This window comes from Tenrec ecaudatus, chromosome 1 (assembly GCF_050624435.1).
Source record: "Tenrec ecaudatus isolate mTenEca1 chromosome 1, mTenEca1.hap1, whole genome shotgun sequence".
NCBI classification, from domain to species: domain Eukaryota; kingdom Metazoa; phylum Chordata; class Mammalia; order Afrosoricida; family Tenrecidae; genus Tenrec; species Tenrec ecaudatus.
In genome coordinates this window covers 164,402,882-164,415,585 of record NC_134530.1, presented here as the reverse complement: position 1 = coordinate 164,415,585, position 12,704 = coordinate 164,402,882, and the positions used below count along the sequence as shown (strand labels likewise).

Sequence of the window (12,704 nt, the reverse complement as noted above, 5' to 3'; positions counted from 1 at the left end):
AGGGGGGATCAGGAAGTGCGGACAGCGGCGGCGGCGGCGGCGGCGGAGCCCGGAGCGGAGGCCGGAGGCGCCCGGCCCGCCGGCCCCGGAGCGGAGCGGAGCGGAGGATGCAGCAGCCGCAGCCGCAGGGGCAGCAGCAGCCGGGGCCGGGGCAGCATCTGGGGGGCCAGGGGGCGGCGCCGGGGGCCGGGGGCGGCCCGGGGGGGGGCCCGGGGCCGGGGCCCTGCCTGAGGCGGGAGCTGAAGCTGCTCGAGTCCATCTTCCACCGCGGCCACGAGCGCTTCCGCATTGCCAGCGCCTGCCTGGACGAGCTGAGCTGCGAGTTCCTGCTGGCGGGGGCCGGGGCGGGGGCCGCGCCCGGGCCGCATCTGCCCCCCCGGGGGTCGGTGCCCGGGGACCCCGTCCGCATACACTGCAACATCACGGTGAGGACCCCTCTTGCGAGCGCCCCTCTGGGGCCCCTTGGCAGGGAGCACCCCGCACCGCGCTTTGCTCTCGTAGGACCGGGGAGGCCAAAGACCCTCAGGGCTCGGCCTCTTCCTAGAGGTTACACTCCTTCCTGCTGCTTGCCGTCGCCGGCGCGACCCGCGACCCGCCGTCGACCCCTGAGAGCGAGGGACGCCGTGACATATGGCGCGCCGGCGACCCCATTTCCCCGTCCCACCGCCCACCTCCAGGGCGTCAGGCTTTGGGATCCTTTGGGCGACTCCTTCCCGACTTTTATCTTGCCACCTCAGAACGGCCCTCTCCTCCCCCACTCCCATCTCAAGGTTCCAGGCCTCTGAACCGACCCAGCTGGCAGGACCTGACCTGGACCCTGGCACCTTGCGGGCATGCCCCCTCGCAGTAGTTCCTTTGACTTAGGACGGTGCCACCTGTGGGATCCCCTGCCCAGGCAGCCCTCAGGCAGCCCCTCATGGGTGTCAGAATTGTACCAGGTGGTAGTTGGCAGTTCATAGACTCTTTCACTCCTTTACAGTGTGTGTGTGTGTGCTCGCGCGTGCTTTTTCTCCATGTGTAACCTCTAACTCGCCTCCTCCTGTCCCAGCTGGTAGCAGACCTGTCCCTCCCCTCCCTGTTCCCCGTGGATCTTCAACCCCCCGGGGCCGTGGGGTCGTTGGCCTTTCCTGGTAGAGATGGTGCTGTGCCGGGGCCAACCCCATGCATTGTGGCATTTCTCCCCAGTCAGCAGCTGGGCATGGTAGACTAGACACCTTCCGTGTCTCCTACCTAGTCCACCAACAGATAGCCCCCAAGACTGAGGGCTGGCCTCTGGGACTGCCCGGTACTACATGGTCTATCGCCCTGTTTGGTTATTGGTTGGGGTAGCCGACTGCTAATGGGAGCAGGCCAGGGACGGTCGGCGTGTGAATTCCCAGGTCCTTGGGAGCTGGACCAAAGGGCATGGGTCTTGTTACCTAGCCCTTGCCTCCAACCAAATCTCGACAGCAGGCCAGCGTTTGGTGAGGCAAGTCTCAGCTTGGGTTGGACGGTGCCCCGCCAAAACTCAACGCGTCTTGCCCCACCACACCCTTTTTAAAAAACTAAACATTTAGATCAGGAGAACAGGGGACTTAGGCAAAGATTTGGCCCCTCCGACCACTTTTCCCAGCAGCAGAGTGCTCCCCAGGAGAGGATGGTTTCCTGGGCCCTGGGGAGACCTCAGGTGTTCCTGTTCCGTCTAGCTAACCTTTCAGTGGACGCGGGCCATCTGTGTTGTCTTTCTCCTTGATGGGAGCGCTAGTGGAGAGGAGGTTCCCTGCCCCGGTCCTCCCCAAGTGAGACTTGGCCTGAAACTGGCCCCTTGAGTTGGGGTAGTGTGGGAGTCTGGTCAGGCTGCCTTTGGCACCCTGGCCTTGGAATGCTGGGAATGTCAACAGCGTAGGCTCCCTTCTCCAGGCCTGCCATGTGGAGCCCTGCAGCCCCCACTTGGACTGAGAGGGTGGTAGGCTCCTAGGAGCCGGGCGTGGGGGGCTAGGTCTGTGAGGGGCTCTGCTGGGGGTGGGGGTGGAGAGGGAGACTCCTCTGGATTCCCATTTCCTCCTGTGTTCTGGGAGCATCATCGATTTCATACCCCTCCTTTCCTCGGCGGCTTGCTTTCTCGACATGAGTGTTGTGGTGGTGAGCTGAGCCTTGCTCCTGTAGTGAGAGTTGGCGAAGCAAGAAGGGCTGTCCGTGTGTGGAGAGAGGACCTCCAGGGTGGAGCGGGGGTGTGCAGTGCAGGCGAGCAGGAGACCTCCCGCCATGCTAGTGGAGTGTGGCTCCTCCGCTGTCAGCTCTGTGCTTACTCTCAAGGAGAGAAGGAAGAGGTTCTAGGCTGCTGCTTGGAAAGTGCTCTCCCAGGGACTTCTGCTCCCAGTCGAGGGCCTACTGCTTAGATGCCGAGCTGGGGGGGGTGCGGGGGGGGTGGCGAGGGTTGTGGCAAAACTGGACCTTTTCTGACTGCTCTCCCTGCTCCTCTCCCCTCAGGAGTCATACCCTGCTGTGCCCCCCATCTGGTCCGTGGAGTCCGATGACCCTAACTTGGCCGCTGTCTTGGAGAGGCTGGTGGACATTAAAAAAGGGAACACCTTGGTAAGGAGGTGGGGAATGGGCATTTGGTCCTGTGAGTCCCCGGTCTTGGAGCTGTCCAGTGACAGGGAGCTGTACCTGAGAAGTAGATGGTAGGGGCAGTCTCCTTAGGGGCCGAGGAAGGGCTGGGAAGGCCAAGGGAGACCCCTGTTTGCAGCAGGCTGGTCCCTCCACGAGGCTCATTCCCATAGCCACGCAGTGCAGAAAGGCTAGAGAATTAGGGACCAATTTGGGGCTTAGGCTCTTAGCTCATCCAAACACCTGCTCTGATTGAGGTGGGGGTGGGTACATGTTTGATATCACTCTGGTCCGTGTCGTGCCCCTTTCCACCCCTCCAGCTCTTGCAGCATCTGAAGAGGATCATCTCCGACCTGTGCAAACTCTACAACCTCCCTCAGCACCCAGATGTGGAGATGCTGGATCAGCCCTTGCCGGCAGAGCAGGTGAGCATGAGCAGGGCGTGGGGGGCGCTTGGCCCCCTCAGTGTTGCTTCCCGACAGCCTCAGTAGAAACACTTGTTAGTTGAGGAGAATCTGCAGTTGTTTCCCGCCGCACTCAGGCCCATACCCTGACTCTCAGCCTATTTCTTCTGAAGGAGGGGGTGGTCCTAGCTCAGTGGGGTGCTTGGAGCACCTGTGCCTATTAACATTCACTCTCAGGAGCAGTCTCATACTGAGAGGGAGGGAGAGAGTGTTTCCTGCTCTGTCAGTGGTAGCAGTTGGTGGCCACTGGGACCCAGACCCTTCACTTAGAACTAGGAGCGCAATTTTAGTCTAGGGAAAAGTGGGGAAAAAAAGTTTGGGGGAAAGTAAACTGAAATTTGTGAAGTAGATGACAGAAACGACCACTACCCTTCTCTTGGATCGGGAGGCATCTGGTAAACCCCACCTGGTGGATGGTTTCTGGAATGAGATCCTGACGGGAGCAGGCGTGGGGCAGCTAGGGAGTGTCCAGCCTTCCACCAAACGTGCTCTGGGCACGTCGCCGGCGTAGGGTGGGCTTTTTGCAGAGGCATTCCCTGGACTAATGCTTGTGCTCTGGCCTGGCCAGTGGACAGGCCGGCAGCCTTGGGCATGCGGTTTCCAGCCCTGGGGCCAAGGGTAGGGGCTGCTTCCTGGGAGACCACGGGGGTCCTGATGCCTGTTTTTCCCTCTCTGTCTCAGTGCACACAGGAAGATGTGTCTTCCGAAGATGAAGATGAGGAGATGCCTGAGGTAGGCTTGCTCCGGGCAGCAAACACCCCACATGGCCAGGAAGTTCTTTCTTTCAGCAGCATGGATCAGCCAGGTGTAGAGCCCACAGCCAGAACCAGGGACAGGAAAATGCCAAGGGAATCATGGCAGATTGACTGATCTGGAGGAGCCGTCTAGGTCCTGGAGGAGGCCAGGACGCATGTCCAACCACTGCAGGACCCATGACAGATGTGGTCCAACAGTTGTGTCCGACTGTGTGCCTCCCCAGTCTCCTCGTGTGTTCATTGGGGACTTGCCCCTAGGCCGCTCACTAAGCTACGGTTTCTAATGTGTAAAGTACCCCTGCCTGCAGGTTGTCCTGGCGATAAAGGTGTTATGTGTAGGATGTGTCGTATATAGTATGTGACAGGTGGTCAGTAATTTTTCTGTTCTACAAAAGAATATTTCAGAAGAGTAGAGTTTAGCGATGAACTTGGTTTGAGAGCCAGCCAGAAGATGATTCAAGCCTTATCTCGACTAAGAGTTGTATGACTTTGGGTGTGATAATTGACTTCACCAGACCTCGGCTTCCTGGTCCAGGGAGTGAGGAACAAGGAGAGCATGGGTGATGGTTGAGTGAGTTGAGCAAGGCTGGTGTAGCTACTGCCTGGTTAGGGGGGCGGGCGGCGGGGTGGGGGCAGCCTTCGGTGCAGTTAGTGACTAGGTTTGGAGGTGAGCAGTCTCGCTCCTCGTGAAGCAGGGAGACCACATCCTAGATCTGCCACTTCTGAAACTTTGTCAGAGTCCACCTGGAGCTGGTGATCCATGAAGTTCAGTGGACTCCCTTGGCATACTGCCACCCCACCCTGTTTCTCACTGAGGGCTTGGACCCTAAACACGGGCTTCTCCACTTGGGCCTGGTGAGCTGCTGCCTCTCAGCGGGGGAATGCAGGCCTCCCCTGTGAACTGCCCCCTTTCTTTCTGGACCCCTTTCTCCTTGCCACCTCAGTGGTAGTGTCTCTGACCCTGTTCTTGGAGAGGAAATCTCAGGTTCAGTTTCTCTTTCACACGGAGGCCCTATGAGCGCCAGAGTGCAGTAGTCACCTAGTGAAATACGAGCTGTGAGTCATTGTCAGGTCGCAGTCATTCTGCTAGGAATCTGGGAAGCATCTGTACCGCCACGGAAGAGTTTTGGGGATGGCGGGAGCAGGTCAGCCTGGAGGACAAGTCTCTGCCTGCTTTCCTTAAGTCCTTCCCAGAGCTCGTGAAACCCGAATAAGAGAGGCCATTTGCCTTGCTTTTTTAGACTGGAGAGAGGCTGGGGATGCCCCAGAAGATGGGAAAGGTGGTGTGTTCGTAGGACTGGGAGAGGATGGCCCTGCCACTCCCCATGTTGGTTTCGTCCCTCCTCTCCCCTCCGTCAGGACACGGAAGACCTAGATCACTATGAAATGAAAGAGGAGGAGCCAGCTGAGGGCAAGAAGTCTGAAGACGACGGCATTGGGAAAGAAAACTTGGCCATATTAGAGAAAATTAAAAAGAACCAGAGGCAAGATTACTTAAATGTACGTGCCCTCTAGGGGAGCGAGGCTGGGCAGAGTGGGTTTGGGGTTCCCGCTGGGAGGTGGCAGGCCCTCACTTGTTCAGAGGGGAGCAGTTATGGATTACGGGTGTGCCTGATCGTTCTAAATCCTGGGCAAGCCCCTAGGGACTAGGACATGTACCCCAGACCCTGGGACATCCCTGTCGCCCCCCCCTTGCAGGGCGCGGTGTCTGGCTCGGTGCAGGCCACTGACCGGCTGATGAAGGAGCTCAGGGATATATACCGATCACAGAGTTACAAAGGCGGTGAGTCCACTTTGGGGGTTCCTTAGTGAGAGGGAGGGTCTGTGATGGTGGGGAGGTGCCCCAGGGGGTTCTGGGATACATGGGTGCTTATGCAGTTTTCCAACCTTCGATCCTTTTCTCTCCTCCTGGGGGAAGGGGTCTGCATGGTGGACCTGTTCCACTCCCCCCCCCCCCCCCGGCCACCTCAGTCACACCTGTCTTCCTCCTCCTCCCAGGAAACTATGCAGTGGAACTGGTGAATGACAGTCTGTATGATTGGAATGTCAAACTCCTCAAGTGAGTGGGGCCTCCCCCGGGGGTGGACAGGAAGTGGAGAAGTGGTGTGGTGTGGACACAGAGCTGCTGCGGTGGGCATCTCCAGGGCAGCCCATCAGCCCGTCGGTCGGTTGTGGGTTGTGGGCTGGCCTTGCAGGTGACCCCAGACCCTTTCTCTCTCAGAGTTGACCAGGACAGCGCTTTGCACAATGACCTCCAGATCCTCAAAGAGAAAGAGGGAGCTGACTTCATCTTACTGAACTTTTCCTTTAAGGTGAGGCGGCCGCCTTGGCAGCCCCTCCCCTCTCTCTCCCTCCCCAGCTCTGGGTGCCCTGGTGCTTTAGCGCCCACCTGGGGAGGGGATGCCGCCCTCCCTGATGATTGTCTCCCTCTCTCTCAGGATAACTTTCCCTTTGACCCACCGTTCGTCAGGGTTGTGTCTCCAGTCCTCTCTGGAGGGTGAGTCATCGGGGGAGGGTGAGGCAGGGCTGGGCTTGCTGCTCATGGACCGTAGAGCTGGCTGACCTTTCTTCCGCAGGTATGTTCTGGGTGGAGGCGCCATCTGCATGGAGCTCCTCACTAAACAGGTGAACTTCCCGCTCGCTCTCTCAGGGGTCAGGCCGGGCTAGGTGAGCTTGACCACATCCACACCCGTACGGGCCGGGCTGGTAGGCTTCAGGGGTCCCTTTCACATTATCCTGGCACCTGGGTGTGGGCTGTGCGGGGAGTGAATGGCAGGGTCCTGCTGGCTCTGCACAGAGAAGCAGCTCCCGCTGGGCTCGCACTGGTGCGATGGCTCGGTTTTGCCCCACCCCCAGGGCTGGAGCAGCGCCTACTCCATCGAGTCCGTGATTATGCAGATCAGTGCCACGCTGGTGAAGGGGAAAGCACGCGTGCAGTTCGGAGCCAACAAAGTAAGGAGCTGAGACCCAAGGGCGTGGCCTGGGCTGGGGCCCAACAGAGCAGGCCTGAGGGGCAGCCGAAGCCTTGGGGAGGAGGGCACAGGTGTAGAAAGTGAAGGCCTGTGGCCTATGCTCCAGAGGAGCCTCCTCAGGTGGTGGGCGCTCGTGTTTTGGGAGGCGGGGGGCAGCTGGCTGCCGCTGATGGGCGGCTTCCCCTCCGCAGTCTCAGTACAGTCTGACGAGAGCACAGCAGTCCTACAAGTCCTTGGTGCAGATCCATGAAAAAAACGGTAAGGCTGGATCCACGCCATTTGGAGACCCCTTTATCCGGGTTCTGAAACATCCCCCCTCCCCCCATCCCCACCACTACCACAGCACCGACCCTGCCCACCAAACCTCTGCCCACAGCCTTTGTAGACAGGGCTGCTACCCCTTCCCCTGCCACCCTGTGAAAAGACTCAGCCAATCCTGTCATCTGGGGTTGGGGTCCACATGCATCATTTCTCCTCCCTTTATTCTCCAGGCAGGTGGTCCTCAGCTTCCACCCACCACCTCTCCCCGCGCATGGGGCAAACCTTCCTAGCTCTTTCTATCTCAAGCACGGGCTGAGGGGTTGCCTGCAGCCCCGTGCCCGCCCTGACCGGGTTTGCTTCTGTTCTTCGGCAGGCTGGTACACACCCCCAAAGGAAGATGGCTAACCCCGGAGAGCCCTCCCGGCCCTCCTCCCCAGGCACCACTGGACCAATTACCTTTGAATGCTGTATTCGGATCTCACGCTGCCTCTGTGGTTCCCTCCCTCCTTTTCCTGGATGGGATAGCTCTGCCTATTGCAGGACAATGATGGCTATTCTAAACGCTAAGGGAAAAACAACACACAGAACTGACTTCCAGACCAACCAACCACCTTGCTGGAACCCTTGCTAGCAGGCATTCTTATGAACGAAACTCTCGAGCCTCCTTACGTTGCTGGGACTCAGCCGTGCTCCAGACTAGAGCCTCCTTACCTATGCTATGGATTTTTAATTTATTTTCTCTTCTTTCATGTACACTGCTTTTTTTGGTTACAGTGTATGATGGATGTGTATGAAAAAAAATGTATCTTTGGGAAAACAATTACAGTTTGTTAATTTGAAGATGCTGGTCTTGACTCCTCTTTATTTTGACGCCCACATCCCACCCCACCCCCACCCAACCCCTGGACTTCCTTGCCAGGCGGGAGGGCAGGCTTCGAGCCCTCTTGGTTGGCAGAGACGACCGACGACCCAGACGAGGCTGCACTTTGCCGCTGAGCCCAGAGGACTGGAGGGCCAGCCTTGCCATGGTCGCCCCGCCCATGGCTCTGGGTTTCTCCCGAAGGCTCCGGAGCCACAGCGCCTGTTCCCCTCGGAGTGGAGCTCTTGGCCTGCTGCGCTACCAGGTAGTAGGCAGAGGCGACGGCCGAATTCCTAGGACTGCTTTTCTCATCGCCAAAATGCTTTCAAGTTTCTAGGAAAAAGAAGGAGGAGGCTTAAGAGGCTGCTTCACAGACTTGCTGTCAAAGGAACGGAGTGGGAGCGGGGCAGAAGCTGCAGTGCTGTGGCCTCTCCTCGTGGCAGCCACGTGCTGGTAGCTTGGACTCCGGGGTCTTCCTGGCTTCCACTCCCACCCAGGAAGCAGGTGGCCTCTAGGTAGCAGAGTGGTGATGACTGGGCCCACTCCCACTCACCTTCCTCCCTCCTTACCTCATTGCGTCGTGTAAGTTGGCATAAGAAGTCAATTGCCTGGCTTGGGGAATTGTGGGTTCTGTCCAGCCGTTCTCCACAGTGGATGCTACTGGAAAGTGTGTTAGCTTGGGGGCAGGTGGAGGAGGGGTTCTTGCCCTTGGAAATGGGGTCATCAGCTGGGGCTGCTTGCGCATGCTGTCGGCATGCCCTGGAGTGGGGGCCGCCCCTCAGAGCTGTGCCAAGAGACTGGGTGGTGAACGCGGTGACCGAGGGAGGCCGAGGTGGTGACTTACTGCTAGAGACCCCAGGTTTGGGAGCCGGCAGGATGCAGGACTTGGGCCATTTCCTCCCTTTTGGGGGCCAGTAAGGTATTGCTGCTTCAGGTGGGTGGCAGGTTCGCCAGCCCTACTCCGTGCTGCTCCGCCCCTGCCTGATGGAGGTGCTAATACACGCTCGTCTCACACACTGGACGTGTCGAGAGAGGCCAGTCCCTGGAGAAGGACCTTGTGCGTGGTGAAGCAGAGGGGCAGCGAAAGAGGAAGACCCTGGACAAGAAGGACTGACGCCGTGGCCGCAGCCCTGGCCTCAGGCATAGGAACCGTTGTGAGGCTGGTGCAGGACCCGGCAGTATTTTGTCCCATTGTGCGTAGGGTCACTGTGGTCCAGACCGATGCGATGGCACCTAACACCAACAACCCACGCTGAGGATGGGACAGAAGGCACATGGGGGGGAGGAATTCACTGCAGGGAGCCAAGGCCTGGTTCTCAAGGCCCCTGAGGCCTCTCTCTGGACTTAGCACCAGCCCTGGCTGGGGTGTGAAATTGTGTTCTTTGTAGCGTGTACTGTGAGCTGTCCTCTGTACAATGTATTTTGTAACGTATTTTTCTCATCTACCAAAGGATGAAGCAAATAAAAGATATTTAAATAGCTAGTCTCTGATGAGATGATTCGTGGGCATAACTGGGTTCACACTCAGCCTACAGGGAAGCGCTCTTGCCCATGCTCTGTGGGACACCAACGCCCAGAGCACCCGCCACCACTGCGCTGGCCAAATGTGCCCTTAAAGTTAAAACAAAGTTGCAATGCACAAGAAAGGACTCAAGGCCACCCTATCTGGAGTGGATTTTCTTCTCTCCACAAAGAAGGCAAGGAGAGATGAAACCACCTCCCAAGTCTTGACCCAGGGAAATGATGTGGAAGCCATGCTGACCTCCACTTCAGTGGATGGGTGTGTGGAGGGGCGCGGAGAGAAGCCCCCCCCCATGCCACCTGCAGAGGTCAGACATGCTGTCAGCCCCCACCCTTTTCCCTAGTCTGACACCAACCAGAGGAGCCCCCTGGACTGCCAACCAGGGTCTGTGCCCACAAAGATCGACAGCCTTGGAGACCCACAGAGGCCATTGGGCGCTGCCCTATAGGGTTGCTATGAATAAAAATCGGCTTGGTGACAATGAACTTTTGTGTCTCCACACCAACCATCCCTCCCACAGCACTCTGCCTTCCCTTTTGGGCTCTGGTCCACGTGGCCACAGCCACACACCTGGCAGAGAGTACTTGTCAAGGTTGCGGGTTAGTAAGATCCCACAAGTGGGATCGGAGACTTTGTGAGGAGAGTCCTTTTGCCCGCAGAAATGCTGCTTCTGAACCTGACGGGCAGGCGTATCTCTGAGCCTTTGGCCTCTGTGCTGCTTTGCACCAGTGCTGCTGATAAATGGCCCAAGGACACCCATTTTGCAAGCCAGTCTCCTCAAAGGCACTCGGCTTTCCTTGTTCTGAGGGCTGGGAAGCCCAGTGCTCTGTCCCACGGTCCTGGTGCTGTGCCCTCAGCCGCCTCCCTTTCAGGCTGGGCTGCTGCCTCTTCACACGGGTCTCGCCCGCACTGGGCTGTGGGGTTCTTTGTTCCTGCTTCTCGGGCGGCTCGTGCTGTACCCAGAAGAATGGCACAAGTGCCCAGTCCGAGGATGCTCCCACACCGTCATCGGGTGGGGGTGGGGGTGGTTTAGACTGCGGGTGGAAGAGCCACATGGAGTCATTTCGCTTCACCAAAACCCCCTGTGAATGTGTCCGGAGCCCAGGCAGGGCTGGCCTGACCCAGAACCCACAGACCAGACCCTGGATGAGCAGACAAGGCCCACCAGCTTCTCAGTTCTCCTGCAGCAGTTTAGAGAGCAGGGAGCGGGTGGAGGGTCTCAATCACACCCACATTTATTTGCCACGGTGATGGCTCCGTTGGTTCCATGTTCTATCGATTCTTCACGGAGAACCTGCAGGGGCCCCTGGGTTCTCTGGAACGCATTGGAGATGGCTAGCGCTGCCATCAGGTTCATAGGGACCCTATCTAGGTTCTCTCTCGGAGCAGCCCTTGGGTCTGAACCACCGACCTTTGGGTCCACAGCGCAACACCTAACCTACGGCACCATCCGGGATCCTTCCAGAACCCATTAGATTGGGCTCCGCAGTCACGGGGAGAGACCAGGGAGGAGGCGCACCAGGGCTACCTCAGGCTTCCCGGGGAGCTTCCTGGGCTTGCTTCCAATGTCCGCAGGATTGAGGGAGCGGAGACGCGTGAGAAACGTGAGAAACGGAGACGTCCGCACCCGCCTTTGTCTTTGAGCCATGAGCCAGTCGGGAAGACATCCGGTCAATGTGGGTCCCAGCTCAGCCTCTTTCACTGCAGAGGCTCCAAGGGCAAAAGGAGCGGGAGCTGCCGATGCCGAGGACAGGAAGGCAGCCGCCTGTTCCACATGGATTGTGGAAGTGGAGCAGTGCACACCCTTCTTGATGCGGAACAACGAATGAAAGGTGCGATGTGGGCACTATTAGCCGATCAAACTTGAGAAAAGCTGGGGGGCACACAAAGATAGAGTGAGACCCACAATCGAGCTGAGGGGGACAGGGCAAGGGTCACACCCTTGAAATTTCAGGTGTGCAGCTGGGAGAGAAAGAAAGTCCTGTTAGGAAGGGAGGCCTGCCTGCTGCCGGTCCACCGCGCCCCCTCTCCCTGCCCCCCACCACACCTCCCAGTCTGCTGTGGAGGGTGAGGGGCCGTGGCAGCCAGGCCTGGGCAGTGGCCTGCGGCTGAGATGCCAGCGGGCCAGGGGCCAGGGACTGGCTGACTTAGATACCCTCAACTTCAGGTGATCCCTCTGAGGACCTGGGTGATGGGTAACCTGCTACAAACTCTAAAACGCCCAACAACCGAGCCTCGGGGGACTCTCTGGTCGGGCAGGAGGGCCGAGGCAGCCAGTGTGAGGACACGGTGAGGGGGGACGGGAGGGCAAAGTGAGAGTCATATTATTATTATTAATCGTTTTATTAGGGGCTCATACAACTGTTATCACAATCCATACATACATCAATTGTGTAAAGCACATTTTTACATTCATTGCCCTCATCATTCTCAAAACATTTGCTCTCCACCTAAGCCCCTGGCACCTGCTCCTCATTTTTTCCCCTCCCTCCCTGCTCCCCCTCTCTCATGAGCCCTTGATAATTTACAAATTGTTATTTTGTCATATCTTGCCCTGTCCGACGTCTCCTCTCACCCACTGTTCTGTTGTCCGTTCCGCAGGGACAAGGTCACATGTAGAACCCAGGAGGCATATTATTGTTGTTAAAATAATTACAGGCTCAGAGAGACCCTCTCTTTTCTAATGGGAAACTCAACTGGGGACAGCCAACTGTGCTCACTCCGAGCTGCGCTGGGGGTCTCTGCGCCGAGAGATGGAGACTAGACAGCTCGTGATCCCGCAGGGTGAGTGAGCATTCTCTCAAGCTGGAAGCAGGGAGGGCAGGGAGCTGGCCGAAAGTCCTCCCTGGGCCCTGCCACCTCTGGAGCCTGGGGCTGTCTGTTGGCCTGAGCTGGCTCCCATGAAGAGTTCAATCCCCGGTAGAGACGTGTGCATGCTCCCGACAAGTGGGTTGGACGCTCTGGCCCCTTCTGACAAAGAAGGGGCTACTCTTCAGGACAAAGGGTTCCCTTCTCTGCCCTAGTCCAAAGCTCAGCACCCCTAGCCACCCTTTATGTATGCTCTGTGCCTCCGTGAAAGCAGGGCCCTCCTCAACATGCAATGACCCCACGCAACCTCTGGGTGGTGCTCTCCGACCACAGGGCACAACGGCAGCCTCCCAGGGAGCCAGGACACAGCCTTTTTTTTTTTTTTTTTTTTTGACACAGCCTTTTTAGAGATAAAAAAATCACTGCCATCAAGTCAATTCTGGCTCATAGCGACCCTATTGGACAGAGTAGAAC

General features: G+C 58.0%; 1 protein-coding gene across 1 annotated transcript; it reads left to right on the top strand.

Moving 5' to 3' along the window:
• UBE2Q1 (ubiquitin conjugating enzyme E2 Q1) lies at positions 1–7,881 on the top strand. The gene is made up of 13 exons (XM_075562511.1): positions 1–425; positions 2,470–2,574; positions 2,910–3,014; positions 3,735–3,785; positions 5,168–5,308; positions 5,507–5,591; positions 5,807–5,867; positions 6,030–6,120; positions 6,247–6,305; positions 6,385–6,433; positions 6,665–6,760; positions 6,972–7,038; positions 7,415–7,881. Exons 1-13 carry the CDS (start codon positions 108–110, stop codon positions 7,444–7,446), a joined length of 1,260 nt encoding a protein of 419 aa, XP_075418626.1. The 5' UTR covers positions 1–107; the 3' UTR covers positions 7,447–7,881.
• Positions 7,882–12,704: the final 4,823 nt, after the last annotated feature.